The sequence below is a fragment of the Onychostruthus taczanowskii genome, unplaced genomic scaffold, assembly GCF_017590055.1.
Source record: "Onychostruthus taczanowskii isolate IOZ18803 unplaced genomic scaffold, ASM1759005v1 scaffold74, whole genome shotgun sequence".
NCBI lineage: Eukaryota > Metazoa > Chordata > Aves > Passeriformes > Passeridae > Onychostruthus > Onychostruthus taczanowskii.
The window spans coordinates 859,482-884,128 of record NW_024505229.1 but is presented as its reverse complement, the minus strand read 5'-3'; the positions used below and the strand labels follow the sequence as shown (position 1 = coordinate 884,128).

The 24,647-nt window shown below is 55.3% G+C and overlaps 1 protein-coding gene across 1 annotated transcript; it reads left to right on the top strand.

The window, feature by feature from the left end:
* Positions 1–575: 575 nt before the first annotated feature.
* On the top strand, positions 576–22,985 carry SLC45A3 (solute carrier family 45 member 3). Its single transcript, XM_041422699.1, has 7 exons — positions 576–605; positions 1,004–1,092; positions 11,866–12,157; positions 15,887–16,271; positions 16,477–17,286; positions 20,366–20,631; positions 22,259–22,985. The coding sequence occupies exons 4-7, from the start codon at positions 16,124–16,126 to the stop codon at positions 22,739–22,741; spliced, it is 1,707 nt and encodes a 568-aa protein (XP_041278633.1). The 5' UTR covers positions 576–605; positions 1,004–1,092; positions 11,866–12,157; positions 15,887–16,123; the 3' UTR covers positions 22,742–22,985.
* Positions 22,986–24,647: the final 1,662 nt, after the last annotated feature.

The window sequence follows — 24,647 nt, the reverse complement described above, 5'->3', positions numbered from 1 at the left end:
TGGCAACGGGGCTGAGGGGAACAGGGCTGAGGGAACGGGGCTGAGGGGAATGGGGCTGAGGGGACGGGGCTGAGGGGAATGGGGCTGAGGGGAATGGAGCTGAGGGGAACTGGACTGTGGGGAACGGGGCTGTTCTCCCAGAGGGGGCTGTGGAGAATGGGGCTGCGGGGAACGGGGCTGCTCTACCGGAGGGGTTTGGCCTCAGGGATGCGGGATCGGGACTGTGGGAACGGGGCTGTATCCCAGCGAAGGGTGTGGGGACGGGACTGCGGGGATCGGGCTCTTGTCCCTGCGGGGATGCGGGATCGGGGCTGCGGGATCTGGGCTGTTATCCCGGCAAAGGGTGCGGGATCGGGACTGCGGGGATTGGGCTCTTGTCCCTGCGGGGGCTGCGGGACCGCGGCTGGGGGATCGGGGCCGCGGGGACCGGGCCCGCAGGGATCGGAGCTGTTGTCCCCGCGGGGCAGCGGGACCGGTGTCGCGCGGGCGGCGGCGGGGGGGCGGCCCGGGGCTCCGCCCGCGGCAGCGCATGCTCCCTGCGGCCCAACCTGCGCGTTTAAACGGCGGCGGCGGCGCGGGCGGCGGCGAGTCCTGGCTGTGTGCAGGTACGGCCGGGCACGGGCACGGGCACGGGCACGGGGCTGGACCGAGCCGAGCCGGGGGGATGCGCGGGCGGGGATGCCGCTGCCCCGGGATGCCGCTGGTCGTGCCGGGATGCGGCTCCCGCTGCCTTCCCCGGGGGGTTCCGGGCACACCGCGCGGCTTTCGGGGCTCTCTCCCCCCCTGCAGCAGCAGCCAGCACCGAGCGCTGCCCGCCGGGTCCGGCCGGGACAGCGGCGCTGCCCGGGGGAGGAAGAGGAGGAGGAGGCGCTCCGGGGCTGATGCTCCTGCGCTGGAGCTGCTGCGGGAAAACAAAAAAAAAAAGCGGAGCAGGAGCGCTGCAGGTGGGGCTGGAGGCTGCCCTGCCCTCCCCGAGCGCTCCCCAAACTCCTCATCCCTGCAGGTTCGCCCGCGCCGCTTCAGAGATTCCCGAGCGGGCAGAGTTTGGGCAGCGGGATGGACCCCCAGGAATGCTGAGGATTGCGGGGACAGGTCAGTGAATCCTGAGAATCCGAGCAAAGGGAGTTTTCTGTTTGGGTTTGGAGCCTCCCCTCCAGCTCAGCGGGCTCTGCTGCCTCAGGCCGTCCCTAAATGCCGCGATGGGGATAATTCCAGGGATTCCTGACTTCGGCAGGGCTCGTGGTAAAACGCTGGAGTTGTTTATGATAAACATAAACTACCCGACTCATTTGTCTTCCCACGGATGACAGCTTTAGGAGGAAAGGAGAAGCACTACAATAAATTTATTCATTTTATGCTGGTGATGGCCGGACCTGGCAAGATGCTCGATTTCCATTTTTATGTTACAAACATAGAATTGGAAGGGAAGCAGCTTTCCTGGCGCTCACCTGGACCTGTTAGACTCACAGAGAAAGTGGCCAGGCTCAAAATCCCATTTTTGCCCTGTTCTGGTTCTAGATGTGATTCAGGAGAGCAGCCTTTATGTGTGTAACATGAGAATATCTCCGAATTTATAGAAATAGAACATGAGTAAGAACTTCAAAAGTACCCAAATGACCTGGGCACTGAAGTCATGCAGACACTCCTGAAAAACATGTACCAGCCTTGAAACCTTTTCTATTATTCACCCCAGCTGCAATTTTCTTTCTTTTTTTTTTTTTTTTTTTTTGGTTTTTAAATATTTGATGCTGCCTGAACTTTCTGGCATCGTCCAGAGCTGCTTCCCCTGGTGGGGAGTGGCACTGGAGCCAGATTGCCAGCCCTGGGATTCCAGGCTGTGCCTAAAACTCTGGATTTTATTACCACAGAACATTGTGGAAGCCAGGAGTGCTTGGCTGATGGGATTTGGGAGTGAAAAAAAAAGGATTAGAAATTTGATATGGATAACAAGAATCTCCGGAATTAACAGAAAATTAAATAAGAGCTTTACAGAGGATATAAATCCCTGGATTTAGGGAGGAAATTCTCCTTGCTGTGGCTGCTTTGGGGATATTCCCCTACAAACAGGGACTTTGTGGTGACTTCTGTGGGTGCTGTGTCCTCTTCTCGAGGTCCCAGTGAACCCCAGGAGGCTGCTGGAGGGTGGTGGCTGTGCAGAACCAGCACCATCCCCTGGGAGCACTTGTGGATGCCTCCATGTGCTCCAGCAGCAAAAAGGAGCAAAATCCGTTTTTATCAGCAGATTTTTGGCCATTTCTGTGCTGGGAGAGGCTGGAATCACTGGGCTGATCCCTGAGTTAAAAAATTCAGCCCTGGGTCTACTTCATCTTCCCCAGAGTCCCTAGGAAATGATGTTTAGCATAAACTCTTGGTAACCTTTTCCCCAAACTGTTTATTTCGCTGGAGCACTCAAGTGGCAGTGCTGGGGAGGGGAGGAGGGGTGCTTTTGGTTTTTTCTCCCTGAGTTTCATCTCTTTTCTCTTCAGCCAAAGCCTCAGCACGGAGCTCAGGGTGATGGCTGGGCTCTTGTGCCTCTTGATGGCATTGGGAGTGCAGGCTCTTAAAAATAAAAATAAAAAATCACCTTAGTGCTGTGCTCAGGGTCTGTTTTCCTCCTGTGATTTACTCCCTTCAGAGGTTTGCAGTGCTTTTCCCACTCTGGGGATGGCTGAGCCTTCCAGAGTGTGGGAATCCTTAAAATCAGAGCTCTGAGTTCATGTTTACCCCCCAGGAGTGGCTGCTGGGGGCTGCTTTAGGTGCTCTTTAATGAGTTGTGTCTCCTCATCATGGCTGAGGCAACATCAAAGCAAAGCTTGGTTTGGTTGGGTGAAACCTGGGGAGGTTTTTGATGGATTTGAGGCTCTGAGGGAGCCAGGAGGGAAAGGAGCAGAGGGATGGGAGGTGGTGCTTGGGGTCAGCAGGGAATGAAGGTGTGAAGCCTTGTCAGGAGCAGGGGGAGCAGAAGGGATGGATACAGAACCCAAATTGGGCTGGATTTCCTCTGTTTGGGAATAATTCCATCCGCTGATGGTGCCCTGTGGCTCCTGGAGTGGGCAGCCAGCCTAGGACAGCTCCTGGTAGCTAAAACCCAGCCCAAACAGCTAAAACCCAGCCCAAACAGCCACCCTGGCAAGTCTTGTGACCCCTCAGCCGGGTTCAACCCGTGATTAAAGCTGAGTGTGGAGCAAGGGAGTCATGAGAAGCTCGTGAGCAGCTGTCAGCTCTTCTCAGTGCTGGTTTCTTGGTTCCTGATTGCTAAAGATCAGACATCCAGCCTGTCCATGTGAGAGCAGGGACCCCAGCTCAGCTGAGGAAGGGGATGGAGACCCTCAGGGAGGAATCCTGGCTTTTCAGAAGCAGAGGGAAGTTTTAAAACCATCCCTGCAAGGTAGTGAAACATGGATCTGCACAATCTTGCGCTCACCATAAAGAAAAGAACAGGAATATAGGAAAAACACAGGATTATTTAGCAGTTCTGTGCCCCAGTGTTTGGTTATCTCAGACTGATGATGTTAAACCTGTGCTGCTCCTTGTGCTGCTGTTGCTCCTCACTGCTGGAAGAGGCTGATCCTGTGTCCTGGAGCTGCAGAAGTTGCTGATGTGCCCAACCCACTGAGCTGTGGGGTTGCTTGTTCAGAAAACAAAGCTGAGAGTGGGACCCTGAGGCCACCATTTCATCCCTGTTTGTCCGTGTGGTGTTCCTTGGAGGTCCCCCCAGTTTGTGCCCTTCCTCCTTGTTTTCATATCCTAAAATGTCAGTTCCTCTCGCCGTTCCCAAATATTTGCTTAACATTTTGCCAGCCTGCAGAAGAGGAGAAACAGACCCCCGTGAATATTGTCTGGCAAAATAAGGAGGAATGTGGTCCCAAAGGCTCCTTTGTCTGGGGGCTGGAACACACACAGCAAGGAGCAGGTGCCTGATTTGCTGCTCTGAACCCTTTTTCCTCCTCTCTCTTGCTGCACATGAGCTAAAAGAAAATGCTCTTAGTCCACATCGCAAGGACTGGCCGTGTCCTTCACCCAGGGAAGCCTTGTGGGTTGTTGATCTGGGGATTTCAGAGCCAGCTTTTGGTGGCTTGCAGATGAATTCTCATCCTGGCCAGGGCTGGAATACTCAGGAGGTTTAAGGATGGCCTCTGGCAAAGTAATGAGGTTTATTTGAAAATGAAACAATGCCTGGCACTGGGGTTGGTTTGTGAGGTGTGAAAGCTTTTTCCCTTCAGTCAAAGGAGCTGTTTTGGGTTTGTTTTTTTTCCCCCACCTTTGTTTTGTTGGGAGCTGGAGTTCTCCGTGGTGGTTTGTCTGCAGGAGCTGGGACTTCAGGAAAAACAGAAATATAATGAGTGCAGTGACTCAAATCCGTGCAGGTTGTCAGCACTCAGAAGACATTAATGTTCTCACGGAGCAGGCTGGAGCCAGCTCCAGGAATAATGTGCACGGAGTTGTGGGCAGCACCGAAATCCTGCTTTAGATTTATGGCTTGAGACTTTGGGTGAAATGGGGCATGCAAGAAAATCCCTAGATCACACTTTCCTTGCCAAACATTAGGAGTGAATCCTGCTGGGATCTGACTTGCTGCAAGAAGAGGCTGAGGTGAGGCTCAGACCTCAGCTCTGATGCTGATTTGCATCCCAATTCCCTGTTCTTAATTTAGGATTAATGAGCAGGCTCTTGGGTGGGATTTGAAGTGGGTGTGACCAAACCCCTCCACTTCAGCTGGACCTTGTGAGTGATTTTACCCCTGATGGTGATTTTGTGCCTTTTCCATCGGTCTGGGAACGCTGGGCTGGGTCTGCCGCTGCTCCAGGGTGTTTTCCTGTCCTCCCCCTCTCCCAGGGCTGTGGGGTCACTGCAGCGTGGAGAGTTGATCCCCAAAGTGGTTTTTGGCCATCTCCAGAGCTGGGCTGACACGGCGTGGCCTGTCAGCCCTCCCTGTGAGCACTGCCTACCTCGCTCGGGGTTCTGGCACGAATTCCCAAACTCTGCCTTCGGAGCTGTGCAGAGAATGAAGGATTGTTGTGGTCACGGGGGAGCTCTTCCCTGGAGGTCAGCACGGCTCATGAACCCAGCGTGGAGCACAAAGGGACAAGGAGGGGACAGTGGCAGCGGGCTGCGGTGCCAGGTACCGGCTCGTGGCCGGACAGGGGAGGGCTTTGTGTGGCCACTGCTGCTGCCGGGCTGCTGAGGTGCCTTTGGGAATGTGGGTGACAAACAGCTCCTGTGCATTTGGGAACATTGGTGACAAACGATTCCTAGTGGGAATGTGGGTGACAAACAGCTCCTGTGCATTTGGGAACATTGGTGACAAACCATTCCTGTGCATTTGGGAATGTGGGTGACAGACAATTCCTGTTGGGAATGTGGGTGACAAACTGTTCCTGTGCGTTTGGGAACACTGGTCACAAACGATTCCTGTTGGGGATGTGAGTGACAAAATGATTCCTGTTGGGAATGTTGGTGACAAACGGTTCCTATGCATTTGGGAATGTGGGTGACGAACAGCTCCTGTTGGGAATGTTGGTGACAAATGATTCCTGTGTGTTTGGGAGTGTTGGTGACAAACCATTCCTGCTGGGAATGTGGGTAACAAACTGTTCCTGTACGTTTGGGAACATTGGTGACAAACGGTTCCTCTGTGTTCAGGAGTGTAGGTGACAAACAATTCCTCTTGGGAATGTGGGTGACAAACAGTTCCTGTTGGGAACACTGGTGGTAAACAATTCCTGTGCATTTGGGAATGTGGGTTGGTGACAATTCCTGTTGGGAATGCTGGTGACAAGCGGTCTCTGTGCCAGGGTGGTGGGAGCAGCTGGAGCGGCACAGGGACAAAAGGCTGCTGTGCCTGGCCAAGGCCCAGTGAGCAGCTCATGGGCCTGGAAGGGTGGCTTTTCACAGGATTGAGGAGCTGGGTGTGGAGAGGGGCTGGAGAGGCTCTGAGCGTGCAAATCCAAGGCAGAGCGCAGGAATGGCACGGGATAGCTGCAGGGAAGGAAGGACGGACACTTCCCAGCTATTAAATCTTTCCATGGATGTTGTCTCGGGGGAGATCCCTGCAGCCCCAGTGCTTGAGATGCCCCCATGCAGGCTGGAGGATGTGCTGTTGGGAAGGTGATTCCACAGGGCCTCTTCCATCTGGGATTCTCCAAGCAGGCCGTGCTTGTGCTGCCCAGGCCCTCCCATCCATCCCAGGGCTGACAGCAGAGGATGAGGGTTGAATTAAACCCTTTCCTGACCCAGAGATGGGGCATTGAGAGGTGTTTTAAAAGCTTTTATTCCATTTTCAGTCTCCTGAGAAGGGTGGGACAACACAGGTTGTTACAATTCACGCCATCACAATCAGAAGTTTAAAATTTCCTAATTCCAAAACCCTGTAAGCATTTCTTGGCCTGTCAGCTTTTTGCCACACCGTGCTGTAGATGCTATTCCATAAAGTTGCCATACAGATCCATACTGTGTGGGCCTTCTGTCAGGCCCTAAGAGCTCTCTACAAATCCACTGCCCACAGATGAGCCTTTTGGGCAAGGCAGGGAGCGTGGCTGTCCCTCTGGATGCCTGGTGGCACTGCCAGCATGGCCCAGGAAGGTGCAGGGTGCCAGCCCCAGGTGCCCTGGCCGTGTGCCCAGGGCACGCTGCAGGAATATCAGAGATCTCTGTGCCTCATTTGTGGCTCTCTGAACTTTACCCCAGCAAATAATGGCAAGAGGCAGCCTGGCGTGGAGGGAAAATCCTGCCCCTGCTCAATGCTCGCTGCACAAACTTCCATTCCTGGTTTCAACAGCAAACACGGAGAAATTTCAGCTCTCAGAGCTCTTTCCTGCCCGTCCCCCTTGTGCCCTGTGCCACAAAACCCCTCAGCAGCCCTGCTCAGAGGGCTCTGCAAAACCCAGGCAGCTTTGAACTTGAACCCCATGCCTAATTAGCAAAAAGCTAATAATTTATTTAGGGCTGATGTTCTTTCCAGGAGTTAAAATAGAAGGGAGGTTCCTGTTTGGGTGGGGAGTGAGGGGGTGGTAAAAATGCCTCACTCCATCCACCTCCTGTAGAAATGGCAGCTTTGAGCCTTGTTTTTTTTTGTTTTGTTTTTTTTAAAAAGTGGAAAATTTCCCTTCCAGATATTCCTCACTGCTCTGTTTGTTTTGGTGAATGTTAAACCCCTGCATGTTGTGAGTCCATGGCACATTAAACTAATAGTGAGAAAAGGGGGAAAAGGAAAAAGCTTCTTAAGTTCTCCATCAAGACCTTCCAGTGAAACTTATCTGCCCTAGAAAATAAAAAATCTCATTGCTCCTTATCTTTGCAATTATCAGGCAAAAATAAAATTGTGGAATCTGCCGTTTTCAGGCCCAGCTTGGTGGCTGGTCTGTCACGATAAGAGAAGCCTCCCTGTGCTCCAGCAGTGATGTGAGGCCCTCATTAACCCCGAGGGTTGATGTGCTGCAGGCAGGAGGCAGAGCCTGGGCAGTTTTTGCTACCCCAGGCATGTGAAACTGCTTTTTTTACAGCTCTGAGCTGTGGATTTTGCTCTTAAAACACCCCAGAAAATTCCCGTTATTCCCTGCACACCTTCCCCTCTGGCAGAGGGTGCTGGTGTGACAGAAAATCCCTTGGAACATCGGCATAAACTGCCCTCCATGGCCAGACTGGGAGGGTGAAACTCAGTGTGGGGACAAGGAGAGCTCAGAGCAGCTCCCAGTTTAAAATATTTAGAGAGTTTTGCTTCATTCCCTCCTTTTTGCACGTTCCCCCTGCCCATTCCCATGCCAGGGACACTGGGGGGTGTTCAGAGCTCTGGGCACAGCCTGGCTGTCCCTGGGCTGTGAGCGATGGGGCTCAGCTCTCCCAGCTGTCCCGGGGCTATTCCTCACCCTGCAAAGGCTCTTTTGTCTCCTTCAAAGCCATGACCTCATTTTACAGACAGAAAACAGAGAGGGAGAAACCCCCCAACCTGCCAGGAGAGGTCAGAGGGATCTGTTAGCATCCAGCTTCTCGGGCAGGGACACGAATAATCGGGATTGTGGGGCAGAAAATGGCCACGGAGGGATGGCCTAAGCACCCTGTGATTGCTGAAGGGCTCCAGGGCTCCAAGTGCCTCCTTTGAGGAAGAGCACGAGGTCAGGCTCCCAAAATTTTCGGCCAGAGGGGTTCTGGAATTGCGTGCCTGGAGGATGTGTGGAGTTTGGGTTGTTCCCTTTTTCCCCTGAGGAACAGGCTCCTGGCAAAAGCAGGGATGGCTGGAGTTCAGTTTTGGAGTTAGTTTTGGGTGCTGGTGGCTCCTGCTGGGGTGAAATGTGTCTGACCCCTGTGTGGGCACAGTCTGGGGTCAGGGACACCCCTCATCCCCCTAAAACTCCACCATGAGTGGCTCCACGGCCCAGGGCCTGGATTTGCAGCCTCGTGTCCGTCCTTGCCTTTGCTCTGGCCCCTGGGATTTGCTCTGACACCAGAACTGTCCTTTCCACCCCAGAGCCACTCCTGAGTCTCCTGTGGCCCCGTGACTGTCATTTTCCAGATGAAGCCAGGAATGAATGATGGGGCAGAGCTCCTGGAAGCCCCAGAGGAGCCAGAGCTGGCCTGCCCAGGGGTCGGATGTCCCCTCACAGCACTTCTGCTCCAGCTGCAAAGGAGAAGTTCCAGTTTCACTTCCCATTTTCCCAGCCATGTGAGCAGAGAGGAGGGCTCACAGGAGCAGAGCAGTGAGGGCTTCTGGCTGCTGTCCCCTCCCTGTGACAGATGGGGAAATGCTTCTCTCTCACTCAGCACTGGTGGTTTCTTAACTCAGGAGTTTTGTGTCAGGGTGCTCGGTGCTGAGCTGGCCCCTGTGGGTGCTCTGGGTGCCACCAGCACTGCTTTGCTCTTCTCTTTTCCCAGCTCCAGTGTGTTGGGGTAAGCACTCTGTGATCCCTGTTTCGCTGAGAATTTTCCCCAGAAGATTGCAGCCGTGAAGAGCCAGGGAATCCCACGTGGAGAGGGAGGACTCAGCCCTCAAGCAGGGTGCTGAGGAGCAGCACAGCAGCTCCTGTGCACTTTAGGGGGCTGCAGAGGAAGGAAAAGCAGATTTTGGGTGTTCCTGGGGTTTTGGTGAGTGGGGTTTGGCTTTGGGGTCACTGGTGGAGGTGCCCTGAGTCCTGGGCAGTCCTACTGGGGTTTGAGGGGCTGTCTAGTCCCAGGGCTCTGGGGACAGGGAGTGACAGGTCTGGAATCCCTGCAGGAGCAATTTGGGTTCTCCCACAAGTGCAAACCTTTGCAAGCCTCACCTCTGCCGAGGCTGCATCCACGGGGCCATCAGGGCACAGCAAACCCATCCCAGCACCCCAAATTCCCTCTCAGAGGGCTGGATCTGCTGCAGGCTCTGGGGAGGGGGGGTCTGCAGCACCTGTTGGCGTTGCAGCCCTGGGGAGGCCGCTGCCCTTTTTAAGTGTCCATCTCTTTTTCCTTGCTCCTCACTTCCCGGCTCCCCTTCACAAGCAGCCCATTGTGCTGGGGGCTCCAGCAGCTGGGTGGAGTGTTTCAGGCTCAAGTGTAATTTCAGTGCCTTTAAAAGCTTTTGGAGGGCTTTTTTCTCTTTTTTTTTCTTTTTTTTTTTTTTTCTTTTTCCCCTGAAGAGGACAGCAATGCCAACAAGGGATAATTTGATGGATTACTCTGCAGGGCTGAGGGGCTCTCCTTAATCCCCTTTGTGGGGCTGTTGGAGGAGACGCGGAGCAGAAGCCCCCAGCCCCAGGCAGAGAAAAGGCAGCTCAGCAGGGTGGGTTTTACACTCTGACACATAAATACAGGCCCTGGTCATGTGGTGCTGGATATAATCTGTGCCCGTCCCCACGCCGAGGAGAAGGGGGCACCTGGAGGGGGCTTATTTTTTCCCCCTTTCCAGTTTAATTTACATTTTGATTCTTCTGCTTAAAAAAGGAAAAAATAATAATAATAAGCAGAGAAGAAAGGCCCGGGGGAGAGGTTGATTTGGATCAAGTGCCAGGGGTGATGGGCACAGTCTTTAAAGAGCAGAAATGAGTGAAAAGCAGAAGCAGATCATCTCATTTCCCCTCCTTCTCCGGAACGGGGGCTCCTCTCATGAATAAAAGCAAGAGCCTGGGTCGTGCAGCAGCAAAACAAAGCTGTGGCTCTGCTGTGGAGCCAGCCAAGCTTGTCTGGAGGGCTGGAGCTGCCTCAGCAGACCTGACGCCGGCTCAGGGGAGCGTGACCAGGAGGGCTGAGGCTCTGGGGCTGAAGTGCTGCTGCTTTTGGCTGTGTTGAGTGTGTTGAGGAGGCTGGGAGGTTTTGCTTGATGAACTTTGGTGAGGAGATGCCAGTCCTGAGTGGGTAAAACGCTGCCAGACCTGCCGTGCACCAGCACAAATCCCAGCCCAGGCTGGAGATCCCTCTGCAGCTGAGCTGGGCTTTACTGGGGCTTTTCACCCCATCACACTGACCTGAGCTCACCTTTGGGGTGCTCCTGGTGAGGTGAGGCTCATCCCAGCAGCCCTGGCCCCTGCTGGCTGCAGGACTGGGGGTGCCCAGCTCCCGTTGTGCTCGGCTCCAGCCGTGCCCAGCTCCAGCCATGCCCAGCTCCAGCCGTGCTCCTGGCATGGATGGCCTGGGCAGCCCGAGGGCAAAGCCCAGCCAGGAGCAGGGAGCTGCTGGCCCTGCCGTGGCCCTGGGCTCATGTCTGTCCCCCAGAGAGCTGCAGCAGTGTCACCGTGGCCTCTGCCGAGTCTGTGACCCCGTTAGTCACAGGGGGCTCCAGTTTGGAACGGGAGGAGGAGGAGGAGGAGGAGGCCTGGCTGGAGCTGGCCGCTCTTTGCTGGGAGGAAGGCTCCTGGCAGGGGCAGTTCCTGTGCCACAGGAGGGTGCAGGCTGTGGGACAGGGCTCTGGGATGGGGTCAGAGCATCCCTGCAGTGTGAGGTCTGAGGGTGAAGGACAGGCAGGACAGAGCTTCCTCCACGCTGCCAGCATTCCCTCTGGGCTGTGCATTCCCAAATGGAGGTGCCCTCGGCTGAGTGTCTGTGCCAGGGGCCCCTCTGTGCCCTGAAGGACTCAGGATTTCAGCCCTGGATGCAGCAGGATCCCTCGTAGGGGGGTGCAGAGGTTCCAGTGAGGCAGGAGAGAGCTGTCCCCCAAATCCAAGGGTGTCCCTGGGGAAGCTGGAGCTGTCACTGGGAACTGCCCTTCTGTGACTCCCATGGACTCAGGTCCTGGCTGCTGGGCTCTGCCGTGGGGATGAGGGAGGGAATCCCAAACTCCTGAGGGGGTTTCCAGGCTGCTGCTCTTTCCCTGAGAATGGAGCCCCGGGGCTCCAAGGAAGTTAATTCAGAGAGCCCAAATCAGTCACCCTTCTCCCCTCCCCGAGCTGTGAATGGGGTCAAGGAGATTTGGGAGGGGAGGAGGGCCGGGAGGGGGTCAGGAGAGGTCAGGTGAGTGCTCCATTCCATCCCGAGGAGCCTGCCAGAGCTATTCTCCATGGTGCATTTCCCATTCAGCGGCGCTGAATGGACACTGATAGCTGTGAAAGGCCCTGGCTGCTCTGAGCTCTCTCCCCCTGAGCTCTGTGCCACCCTTTCTTCCAAAGGGCTTCAGGGAATTCATAAAGAGCCCCTCGGAAGGTTGGAAATGTCACGTTGGGGTTGTGAATGGGAACTGTTTGCCTGTCCCTCTCTCTGGGTGCCATTCATGGGCAGGGAGGGTGAGGACCTGAATCACCTGGGCACTGCTGGGTTGGAGCAGCCCCACCTCAGCCAAGGGATTTCCTTTCCTAAGGGAATAAGGCAGTCCTGGCAGGTCAGGAATAATTAATAATAAAATTATCAAATGGTTTGGGGGTTGTGAGGGATCTTAAATCTCATTTTGTTCCATTCCCTTGTCACATGCAGGGACCCCTTCCACTATCCCTGGCTGCTGCAGCCTGGGCTTGGACACTTCCAGGGATGGAGCAGCCACATTTTCTCTGGGAAACTTATTCCAGTGCCTCAGCATCCTCACCCTGAACCAAATTTTCCCTGCTGTCTGATCACTGCTGTTTGTTGAGCTGTGAAGGAGGTGCACAACCACTACAAATCAAAGCCTACATCAACATCATCTCTTGGCCCCTCTGCACCAGCAGCAGAGATTATGGAGTAGCAGGACATGGATTCTTCCAGGAATAAATGAGTTTTTCTCTGCCAGGTAAGTACACCCACATTTTGTCTTTAAAATAACCAGTCCTCCTCTTCACTCTGAGCACTGCTGAGTTGTGATTCCCTCTAAGACCCTGTGTTGGGAAGATTTAGGAGACTGGGAGGAGAAGAGGCTTCTTTGTGTGTGTCCATCAATGCCCTGCACATCCACCTTTTCCAGGTGGTTTTTCCTAAAAGCTTCCCTGGCTTCACCCTGTCTGCCTTTGTCCAGCAAAGCTTTGCTCCTGCCCTGGACCCGCCCTCCTACCTGGCTGCCAGGTGAGGCAGCCTCTGGGAGTTGATCTGCTGTTTCTCTGCAGGGAAAGGGCAGGAAAAATTTGGTTTGCAAGCTTTAAAAGCAAACCAGAAAGGTTTAAAAGCAAACCGTGGCTTTGGAGATGGTTTGGGTTTTCTAAAAGCAAACCAGAAAGCCGTGGCTTTGGAGATGGTTTGGGTTTTTTAAAAGAGAGCCGTGGCTTTGGAGATGGTTTGGGTTTTTTACAAGAAAGCCGTGGGTTGGAGACGGTTTGGTTTTTTTAAAAGAGAGACGTGGGTTTGAGATGGTTTGGATTTTTAAAGGAAAAAAGGGTTTGAGATGTTTTGGCCCTCCCTGGGGAGGGAGGAGGAAGAGCAGCAGCTGATGTCCCATGGCACGCCAGCTCTGGGAGCAGCTGTGGGACAGCCCCACATGTGGCTCCCTTCTGCTCCTGAGTGCTGGAAACCTCAAAAAAATCCCTTTTTTGGGTCTGCTGTTGCCCTTGTCAAGGTGCTCCAACCCTGTTCCTGTTGTGGGAATTTGGGGAAATGAGGCTGGAGGGTGAGAAGTGCCAGTGTCACCTGCACCAGCTGCCCCCATGGGGCTGGGGAAGGTTCCCCAAATCCCTCTGGGATGGGCAGGGTGCTGCCAGCTCCCCTGGGTGAGTGAAATGCTGCTGTTCCACCAGGATCTCCAAGTTGGGAATGGATTTTCCTGACTCCTTCCATGCCAGAGCAGCACAGTCCAGGGCATAAACCCCCCTGGGAAAGATTGGATTAGGGGTTTGAGGAGAGGGTGTTTGGTCCTGCTGCTGCTGGGGCTGTCACTCAGGGCCTGCAAAGCTGCAGGGACATCTTGTTGCCTTTAAAAACAAAATACCAACCCCACGTGCTAAATCTCTGCTGGAGCACCAGCAGATCAGCAAAGGAGGGTGATAAATGTGAATTTTCGGGCAAAATGCAGGTGTGAGCCCAGAGCTGGGGTTTCCTCAGGGCAGCACCTGTGAGGGGGTGCCAGCAGTGTTTGCTCGGGCTCAGCGAGGGGCCCGGGCACAGGAGTGGCACGGTGACAATAACGCTGCTGTTATCAGCAGAAAGGGAGGGCCCTGAAACCAAACCTGTGCTGGGTTCCACCTCTGCTGCCCTGCAAACACTGCAGCAGCCTCTGCTGAGCGCCTGGGCTGGGCTGCAGGGAGCACCTGCAGGTGAGTCCTGGCTCCCTGAGCCTCCCAAACCTCCCTTTCCCAGCCCAAATCAGCAGTTCAGGTGATTCCCCTGCCCAGCACAATTCCCTGTCTCTATTCTGTGGGAAAAAATGAAAGAGTGATGAATGGGTATTGGGATGAAGTTCAGCTCAAACAGGAAAGTTCATCATCTGCTGCAGTTTTATCTACAGCTTTATTGCAGTTGAGACTTCTCATCTCTGGCTGTTCATGATTATTGATTGCTCCAGGGATTTACTTTCTCCTTGAAGCCCTCGGAGGGTGTGGAGGGGGAGGAGAGGTCTGTTCCTACCTGCAGATAAGAAATCCAGCTCTGCCTCCCAGCTGGAATTCTCAGGCATTGGACAGACCCCTGCTGCCTCCCCAGTGCTCTGCCACAGCAGCAAAAGGGAAGAAACCAACTTCTAATCTGTGTGAGGCATCTTTCACTGGGTGTTTGGGGTTTCTTTTGGGGTAACTCCCCCTCTCTGAGTTCTCCAGACACAGACCACAGCAGGCAGTGGACATTACATCCCCCTCTGAGGTCTGAGTGTCTTGGTTAATTTTCCTTGTGACTCTGGGAGCTGCTGGAGCTGAAATTCCCCATGCCGGGGCTGTGCTCCAGCTGGGCCCCCCTGACCGAGCTGGGCTGGCACATCCTGTGTGGAACCCACATCTGAGCAAGGTGGGCGCTGCCCCCGGCGCTTCCTGGGCTGAAGGGATGCTCAGCCCGGCCCGGGCTTCCTTTGAAGCTGCTTCTGGTGATTAAAGCAAAACCGTTCCCCCTTTGTTTGCTGTTTGACCTTGGGCGAGGCGGTTGTTGAAAGGAGGGATCTTGTGTGACAGTTGAGGGGAAGTGCAGGGTCCCCAAAGGGGAATAATCCCTCTTTATTGAGTGGCACTGGCAGCTCCTGAGCTCAGGAGTGGCACTTTCCAGCACTGAGAAAGTGATGGAGTGACAGCTGAGCCTCATCCCCACCCTGGCAGCCTCCCCCAGCCTCCCCCTCGTGGGTTATCAGCTGATGGTGACAGAGAGAAAAGTGACAAAACTCGGGGGTCTGTACCTGCCTGCACACACCTGTGCGGTGATAGAGGGCAGGGGGGGCTCAGGGGGCACTGACCTCACCAGGCCACCTCCCCCAGGTGTTTTTAGTAAATTTTAGTAAATGTAGTAAATTTTTAGTAAATTTTGCTGGGCTGGGTGCTGGGGAGCTTGGAGGGTTTCTGTCATTTGGGACTGAGAGGCGTCTGCTCCCTGGTGCCCTGGCTGCTCAGCCCCTGGCCCCATCCCCTGGCCTCTCCCCTCCAGAGAGGCTGGAGAGAAGGGAGCAGTTACAGGGCAAATAAATGACTCAGTCTAATGAGTAAGGTAATTGCCATTTGCTGTTAGATGAGGCTAAAGTGGGTCAGGTTTGTTTGTGAAACTCCACGGAGGCACCGACTGTTCTCCGTGCCCCATCCAGGGCTGGAGGTGGCATTTGGGTGAAATCGCTTCCCCTGGAGCCTGGGAGCAGCACGGGGGTGTCCTGGTCACCAGGACCTCTGGGGATGAGCCCGTGTGGCTGCAGGCACTCCCCTCATCCTTGGAGGGGGCTCTTGAGTGATTCCCCTGTGGGAGGAGACCCCAAATCTCTGTGTCTCTGCCATCTCCGTGAGGTGGCAGGACAGGACACAGAGGTCATCAGTCCTTGAGGGCAGGATTGGGTTTTCCCCAACCCTGTCTCAAAAAAAACCAGGATTGGGTTTTCCCAAACCCTGTCTCACCTGTCACAAACCCTTGGGGACAAACCTGGCAGGGATGGAACTTTCATCCTTTCACCTGCCCCTCTCCTGGCCCCTCCCCAGCCTGTCCCTTTCTGTGGTGACACATCCATGTGGCCCCTGGTTTTACCCCACGATGCCTCAGGGACAAACCTGGCAGGGATTGAGCTTTCATCCTTCCACCTCTCCTGGTGGGATGGGCACTGTCCCTTTCAGCAGCGACACATCCATGTGCCCCTGGTTTTACCCCACAAACCTTTGGGGACAAACCTGGCCAGGATGGAACTTTCATCATTCCACCTTCCTGGCCTGGTGGGATGGGGACTGTCCCTTTCAATGGTGACACATTAGTGTGGCCCCTGGTTTTACCCCACAACCCCCTGGAGATAAACTTTTCAGGGATGGAGCTTTCATCATTCCACCTTCCCGGCCTGGTGGGATGGGGACTGTCCCTTTCAGCAGTGACACATCCGTGTGGCCCTGGTTTTACCCAGTTCCCTGCTGTGTTTAACTCCCCACAGACCCCAGCCTGTGAGCAGCAGGGGAAGCCTGCAGTGGGATCCCTGCTGGGCTCTCCGCATCCCACAAGAAGAGGAAGAGGAAAAGACGGTTCCTTCGCCGTTGATAAAATGGGAAGCAGCATCTCCCCAGCAGCCCGGGACGGGAAGCCGCAGTCCTTGCCTGGGGGGCGTCCCTGGGAGCTGTGCAGCTGGCAGGACACAGCCCTGTGCCACTGAGGGCTCGGGGCTGGGGACAGCATGTCCTTCCAGAGCCGCAGGACCCAGCTGCTGCTGGTCAACTCGCTGACCTTCGGGCTGGAGGTGTGCCTGGCTGCTGGCATCACCTACGTGCCACCGCTGCTGCTGGAGGTGGGCGTGGAGGAGAAGTTCATGACCATGGTTTTGGGTAGGCAGCTTTGTCACCTCTCTGAGGTGTTTTTTTTTTTTTGTTTTAAACCTTGCAGTCTGGAGGGTGGGGGTGAGTGAGGGCAGGGAGAGTTACCCCTGCAGGGGCTGTGACCCACTGAACCCTCCCAAACTGACCAAGCATCCCTTTTAGGAGCGCACAGGGACCAGCTGTGTCCCTGTAACACCCCCTGTCTCTTTCCCAGGGATAGGCCCTGTCCTCGGGCTGGTTTTTGTGCCCCTGATCGGCTCGGCCAGCGACCACTGGCACAGCAGCTACGGCCGCAGGAGACCTTTCATCTGGGTGCTGTGCCTGGGCGTGCTGCTCAGCCTTTTTGTCATCCCCCACGCCAGCAGCCTGGCCAGCCTGTGTGCCCTCAACCCCCGGCCTCTGGAGATCGCCTTCCTCATCGTGGGCATCGGGCTGCTGGATTTCTGTGGCCAGGTGTGCTTCACCCCTCTGGAGGCCCTGCTCTCCGACCTCTTCCAGGAGCCGGACAACTGCCGCCAGGCCTTCTCCGTGTACGCCTTCATGGTCAGCCTGGGGGGCTGCATCGGCTACCTGCTGCCCGCCATCGACTGGGCCTTCCTGGCGCCCTACCTGGGAGGCCAGCAGAGCTGCCTCTTCAGCCTGCTGGCCCTCATCTTCCTCGGCTGTGCGCTGGCCACGCTCTTTGTGACGGAGGAGGCCGCGCAGGGGGACGTCGCGGACGGGCCGGCGCCCAAGGACGCGTCCGCAAGGGCGGCGCTGTGCTGCTGGCGGCGGGGGCCGCGCGCGCCGCAGGGCCGGCGGCCGCTGCAGGCGGGCAGGAAGCTGTGCCTGCTGCTGCCGCGGCTGCACGGCCTCTGCTGCCGCGTCCCCAGCGCCATCCGCCGCCTGTTCGTGGCCGAGCTCTGCAGCTGGATGGCTCTCATGACCTTCATGCTGTTCTACACGGATTTCGTCGGGGAGGGGCTGTACCACGGCGTGCCCAGGGCCAAGCCGGGCACCGAGGCCAGGCGGCACTACGATGAAGGTGAGGAGCCAGGGAGGGAGTAAGGGGCTCCGGTCTTCAGAGTGGGGAATCAGGAGGTGAAACAGAGCAGTTGTCTTGGTTTGGAAAGCCAGGTGTGTGCTAAGGAAGGCAGGAGCCTGCCCTGAAATGGGAAATGTAAACCCCCTCCCTCCAAATTGCTATTATTTGTATTATTTATATATATGAACACTGAGAGAGTCAGAACACACCTGACACCCTGGGGGTCAGGGTGCTGGCAGCAGTCCCATTGGAATTGTGGCTGCAGCCGTCCTGCAGTGCCAGGGGTGGTTCTGCTGGAGCAGGGATCCTGTAGAAGGGTGGAGTCTTCCTCTGAAGATCCAGTGGAAGAGGCAGCTGCTGTTCCTCTGGGAAATCCAGTGGAGAAGCCGTGCTGGTGTTCCAGAATCTCAGATTCTATCCAGGTAGGAATGCTTGGCTCCTCCCCTGGGCTCACATCTCCCATGGATGCTGTAGTTCTTATCAGCCATGCAGGGACATTCCACAGCCTGTTATCAGCAGATGTCCCCCCTGAGAGAGGAGTGGGTGTGGAAGAGATAAAGAAAACTGCCTAATTAACAGAAGACAGCTGCCATACAGATGGCAAATGGAATACAATCTGCTTGGCAATCCAGGACAACAGTTTATTAGGAAAAGGTGTAACTTTGATAGCCTGACTTGCTAAGTTGAGGCCTGATTGGTCTCAAAGTGAAAACCTCTCACCCCATTGGTGAGCTATGAACAGCACACTCTGGAGAACCTACAAACAGTGGTTACAGAAAGAGAGATAATAATTGTTTTAATTCTTTCCTCTACCTTTCCCACAGCTTCTCACAGCTTCCCAGGATTTTCCTATGAGAACTGTGTCTCTGTTCAGGGGATATGTGATTAATAATTAATAATTAGCATTGACTCTATGATTCACAGAAGGCTGATCAATTACTTTATTAGTCTTATCATATTATTCTATTATTAAGAAACCCATTGCTTTTATAGACACAGCTGGACCTAATTGGTCCTCCAATCTAAGCACCATTGGCTAATTAAGAAACCACCCTTTGGTAAACAAATCTCCATAACACATTTTACATGTTCACAGCAACAGGTACAGCAAGTGGAGATAAGAATTGTTTCTCATTCTTTTCTCTGATCTTCTCACAGCCTTGGGAAAGCTCTGCCTCTCTCTGTGGCCAGAGAGCTGCTGCCACATTCCCTGGGGTACAAACGTTTCCTGGGAGCTGGGGATGGGCACAGCTCTGTTGATAATACCAAAAAAAAGCTGCAGCAAAGCTGGCTTTCTGCGGATAGGTCAGGAAAGAACATTTTCCCATGGCTCCCAGAGCGTGGCACAGGGCACCAGGTTGGGAAACACCTCCTGGTTCTTCCCAGCACGGATCTGGCAGGGCAGCCCTGGCCTGGGGCTGGGCTGCTGAGTGGCAGAAGGCTCTGGCAGGTTGCACAGGGAGCAGGATGGAGCTGGCTCTGTCTGCAGGCTCTGCTGGAGAGCTCCTGGCACTGCACTGCCCTCCTTTCCCAGCGAGGGCTGAGGGTGCTCCCGTCCTTGGGGAGCAGGCTGTTGTGCTCCATAGGAATGAGGTGGGATTTGCTGCTTCTCCCCTGCATGCTGCTGGGAGATTCCCACCTCCCAGCTGCTTCTGGAGCCCTCCAGCAGCTCTCCCAGCTCTCAGCCCCTCTCCAGTGCCTTAGAGCTGCTCACAAGCCTGTAGCTGCCACATCCCCAGGCTGGGACGCTCCTCCAGCAGCCCTTCACCTGCCCACAGGTGTTACCTGCTGGCCCTTTTTGGCTGTTGCCTTGTGCCAGAGCCTTGACTCCCTTCCTAACCACTCTTTTGGTCTCCCTAATCCAAATATTTTATTCTGGAGGCACCTTCCTGTAGTTTTGCACTCGGAGGGCCCTGCAGCACACTGCCCCTTTGTGCTGGGTGTCTGTTTAACTTAGAGGCAGCTTAATTATTGTTGAACACTTGCACTGTTTAGCTCCCAGCAGGTCAGCCCTCCATTGTGCTGGCTGTCATAGAAACATGCGTTGAGTAATGATCCCTGCTTCAAAGAGTTAATGGCTTTAATTCCCTGAAATCTGAGCGATCTTTGTGAGAGGGTAAGGTCCGGATTGCCACCGGATACCGCAGCTGGGAGCATGTTCTGTACTTTACCTTGGCTCAAGCACAATTCCTCCTTGCCTTTGTTCTGCTGCTGCCTTTGGCATCAGATAACAACGGATCCTGGGTCAGCAGCAGGTGACAGGGCCTGGGGCAAGAGCAGGAGGAAGGGACAAACAGGGACATCCTGCCAAAGGCTGGGGTGGCATTTGGGCTCCCACGGCTGGGCTGGGGTGCCCACGAGGCAGGGAGGGGCTCTGGGGGGTGGCTGCTGCAATCCTGGGGTCTGGGGGTGATGCTGCTCTGCTCCCCGAGCCAGCCCAGCCTGCCTGGGCTCCCTGGGCCTCGCTCTCTGCTTGGGAGTTCGGGGCTGAGGCAGAGGCAGTTTGGGTTTGGGGTCTGGGACTGATGGAGAGGGAGGGATGTTTGGGGCTTGGGACTGACAGGGAGGGATGTTTTGGGGTTTGGGACTGATAAGGAAGGACGTTTAGGGGTTTGGGACTGATGGAGAGGGAAGGATGTTTTGAGATTTGGGACCAAGGGAAGGATGTTTCTGGAGTTTGGGACTGACAGGGAAGGATGATTTTGGGGTTAAAGAGTGATGGAGAGGAAAGGATGTTTTTGGGATTTGGGACTGAGAGAAGGATTTAGGACAGAGGGAAGGATGTTTTTGGGGCTTGGGACCAAGAGAAGGATGTTTTTGGGGTTTGGAATCAAGAGAAAGACGTTTTTGGGGTTTGGGACTAAGAGAAGGATGTTTTTGGGGTTTGAGGCTGGGAGAAGGATGTTTTTGGGGTTTGGGACTAAGAGAAGGATGTTTTTGGGGTTTGAGGCTGGGAGAAGGATGTTTTTGGGGTTTGGGACAGAGGGAAGGATGTCTTTGGGGTTTGGAGCCAGGAGAAGGATGCCTGGCTGTGTGAATCCGGGGCAGCCAGGGCAGTGGCCATCCCCTCTCCCCCCAGGTGTCCGCATGGGCAGCCTGGGCCTCTTCCTGCAGTGCATCACCTCCATCTTCTTCTCGACAATCATGGACCGGCTGGTGAAGCACTTTGGGACACGGGCAGTGTACCTGGCCAGCGTGGTGTTCTTCCCTGGGGCAGCCTTTGTCATGTGCCTGTCCCACAGTGTCACCGTGGTCACCATCTCCGCCGCCCTGACTGGATTCACCTTCTCTGCCCTCCAGATCCTGCCCTACACGCTGGCATCCCTCTACCACCACGACAAACAGGTGGGGATCTGCTCCAGGGCAGCCTGGCCCTGCAGATTTTTCTATTTTTCCTGTGTTTTAGGTTTCTCACCTCATCTCTCAAAGTGGACCTCTCAAAGTGGACCTCTCAACCATAAATTGGTCTGGTTTAGTTATCCCCGTGTGAATTCTGCAGCTCTGCCAGCCTGAGGGGCTACAAAACCCAAGGATTTTCAGCCCTCACAGGTCCTGCTTTCCAGTTTTCATCCACAGCACCAGGATCAGTAAAATGAAAGCCCAAGCTCTTCCTATTCCCTTAGCTCCAAGATAAAGAAACCTTGTGAAACTTGTGACACCAGCACAAAAGCTCCTAACCCTGTCCCACAGATGTTATCCTTGTGGAGAAGTCCTAGGAGGTTCCTGAGTTGCACACAGGATTAATGGGAGTTCCTCTTGTGCTGCAAATGCAGAATTAATTTGTGGTTTGAGAGCAGCTCTTTCATCCCAAGGGCAGTGGTTGGCTGTGCTGTGGAGTAAGTGGGAGTTGTTACCACAGGCATCCAGATGTTCCCATTGAACAAACCCTTCGGAACAGCCCATCCCAATTGGCACCAGGAGTCCTGACAGAATGGAGGGGGTGAGGGAATGTTCAGCTTGGCAGGAGCTGCAGCTTGGCTGGGATCTCCCATGGATGTTTTATCAATGGAGTGAAACCCAAACTCCACAGGCTGGGAAGGGGAAGGCCACATTCCCCAGGCTTTGCCAGAGGCTTGGCAGGGAAAGGCAGGGAAGGCACAGCTGCCTTTGGTCTCTCCTGCCCCTGCTCTGCTGGTGTGAAAATGCTCTCTGGGAACACTCCAGAGACCTCACAGCGTGAGCAGAGCAAGCTAAAAATGGGTGAGAAGGAAAAGATTTTGGTTCCCTCTGCCCCCTTTTTTCCTGGCTGGAGTGAGGAGGATCTGGGCAGGCAGATGAAGCAGCTTGGTTGAGGTCTGGTGCAGAGCTGAGAAAAGATCCCTTCCCTGAGTTCCCAGGACTGTTGTGTCCCAGCTGGTGGCACTTCTAACATCCCAGATGAGAAGTGGCTGCTCATGCTGGGCTCTGGGTGTGGGTTCCCAGTCACCCACCCCACAAACCCCAGACATTCCTGTTTGCCCTGCCCTGGGTGCCCGATCTCCCAGCAGAGCCTGGCCCTCCACTCCTGCCCTGCCCCAGGTGATTTCAGGGTGGGCTCAGTGCAGGTTCCTTTGGCACCCAGTGAGGAGGTGACAAAAGCAGGAATTGTCCCCAGGCTGGCTTTGGGCTGTTGAGCCCCAGAGCTTGAGCACAGCCCAGGCCTTGGCTGGCTTCCCCTGTGAGTCAGGGCTGCTTGGCATCCCGTGCCAGTGGGGAAGAGCCAGCCTGGCTCCAGAGCCCATCTCACGTGGGCCAGGCTCAGGCTGGCACTCCCCTGAACACACACAGAGCTCTGGTTTTGCTCTCCTGCACAAAAACAAGGTCCCCTTGGATTCCCAGCTCCTTCCTCACTCACTTTCAGACTCCCAACTCCTTCCTCACCCACCTTTCAGTCCCAACTCCTTCCTCACCCACCTTTCAGTCCCAGCTCCTTCCTCACTCACCTCCAGAGTCCCAAGTCCTTCCTCAGTCACCTCCCTGGTATTTCCCACAGGTATTTCTCCATAAATTCAAGAGGAAAGAGGAGGAAGACTCCGCTCTGCTGGACAAGAAATCAGCCTTCTCCAAAGGGCTGCTCTCCAGCCAGAAACTGTCTTACCAGAATGGCCACGCTGGGAGCCTCTTCTCCTCCTCCTCCTCCTCTTCCTCCCCCTCCTCCTCCTCCCCATCCTCCCCTCCAGCCGTGTCCAGCTCTGCTCTGTGTGTCAGCTCCTCCTGCGACGTCTCCCTGCGGATCATGGTGGGGGAGCCGGAGCTGGGGGCTCCTGGCCGGGGGATCTGCCTGGACCTGGCCATCCTGGACAGCGCCTTCCTCCTCTCTCAGGTGGTGCCCTCGCTCTTCATGGGCTCCATCGTGCAGTTCACCCAGTCTGTCACTGCCTACATGGTGTCAGCCGCTGGCCTCGGGCTGGTCGCCATCTACTTCGCAACCAAAGTTGTCTTTGACAAGGCTGACATGGCCAAGTGCTCCGTGTGACAGCGGGGCAGCCACGTGGGTGGCAGAGCCAGCTCTGTGTGTGTGTGTGTGTGTGCCCACGGGGCCACTCGTGGGGTGCCTCGTGTGGCACTGGCTGTCCCCGAGCTGGTGCTGCCGCCCCGGGCATGGCTCTGGGGCTGGGGGCAGCACGGGGTTAATCTCAGGTGTAAATAAGAGGCTTTGGGGTGTTGTCCTCAGGGCCTGAAGTGCTCTCCAAAGGTGCCTTTAGCAGAGGGAAGCACGGCACAGCAGCACCAAAGGGGTCCTGCAGGGGGAAAAGGGAATTTTTTGGGGTTTCCCTCTGGTAACGGGTCGTGTTCCTGAGCAGGAGCAGCACAGGGAGGGGCTCAAGCACTGCCTCCTCTCCTCTCCTCTCCTCTCCTCTCCTCTCCTCTCCTCTCCTCTCCTCTCCTCTCCTCTCCTCTCCTCTCCTCTCCTCTCTTCCTTTTCCTCTCCCCGTTTGTTGTAGTTTTACCCCACTTCTTGAGCAATGTTTCAGCAAATGGGGCACTGGCAGGAGATTTCCTGGGGGAAGCAGCAGCAGGGCAGCCGAGGTTTGGCCGTGGTGCCGAGGGGGTGCCCAGGTGTACCCCCAGTGCCCTCCTGGCCTTCCCCACCTCCACCCAAAACCATCCAGGAGAAAAGTTACTGTGCCTTGTTTTGGGAAAAACAAGGAACGTCCCATCAGGACCAGTTCCAAAAGGTGACTTAACCTTTACCTATGTACCAGCTTACATCAGATAGAGAGAACTTCTTTTATTTTTATTTTTTTTCAGTGATTGTTTTTACCTTTCTTCACACAGTTCTCAGTCTCTCCTCACCTCAGTGCCTGCATTTGCTCTCTCCCCTCATCAACCCAGGCTGTTGTGCTTCTTCCACACGTGGCCCCTAAAAGGTGCTGCCACACACAAGGGAAACCAGTCCCCAGAGGGGTTCTCAGCCTTGTGCCAGTGAAGCAGAGCAGGAGGAGCTCTCCTGGAAGGCCTGGGGGAGCTGCTGACGAGTTCAGCTCAGACCTGGAGCTGCTCACTGCCCCTGGCTGCTTGGGCGTTCTTCAAATGTCTTTTATTTCCAGTCAGGAATCCGTAATCTCACAGAGGCAGAGCAAAGCCCTTCAGAGTGATGCAAAGCACCTCTTGCTGCCCTGACCCAGGGCCCAAAGGTCCCTGCAGGGATGCCCAGCTTGTTCTCCAGACCCATCCCCAGGTTCTTCTGATCCATCCCTCCAGGGATGCCCAGGTTGTTCTGGCTCCCATCTCTCCAGGGATGTCCAGGTTCTTCTCCTGATCCATCCCTCCAGGGATGCCCGGGTTGTTCTGGCTCCCATCTCTCCAGGGATGTCTAGGTTCTTCTCCTGATCCATCCCTCCAGGGATGCCCGGGTTGTTCTGGCTCCCATCTCTCCAGGGATGTCTAGGTTCTTCTCCTGATCCATCCCTCCAGGGATGCCCGGGTTGTTCTGGCTCCCATCTCTCCAGGGATGTCTAGGTTCTTCTCCTGATCCATCCCTCCAGGGATGCCCGGGTTGTTCTGGCTCCCATCTCTCCAGGGATGTCTAGGTTCTTCTCCTGATCCATCCCTCCAGGGATGCCCGGGTTGTTCTGGCTCCCATCTCTCCAGGGATGTCTAGGTTCTTCTCCTGATCCATCCCTCCAGGGATGCCCGGGTTGTTCTGGCTCCCATCTCTCCAGGGATGTCTAGGTTCTTCTCCTGATCCATCCCTCCAGGGATGCCCAGGCTGATTTCCTGACCCATCTTCAGGTTCTTTTCCTGTCCCATTTCTCCAGGGATGCCCGGGCTGTTTTCCTGACCCATCTCCCCAGGGCTGTTCTGGTTCCCATCTCTCCCTGACCCATCTCCAGGTTTTTTTTCCTGTCCCATTCCCCCAGGGCTGCCCAGCTTGTTCT

Coding starts and splice junctions, on each gene's coding strand:
- SLC45A3 (XM_041422699.1), top strand. CDS start 16,124: ATGTCCTTCCAGAGCCGCAGGACCCAGCTGCTGCTGGTCAACTCGCTG. Junction 17,287..20,365: donor CAGGCGGCACTACGATGAAG/GTGAGGAGCCAG, acceptor CTCTCCCCCCAG/GTGTCCGCATGGGCAGCCTG. Junction 20,632..22,258: donor TCTACCACCACGACAAACAG/GTGGGGATCTGC, acceptor TATTTCCCACAG/GTATTTCTCCATAAATTCAA.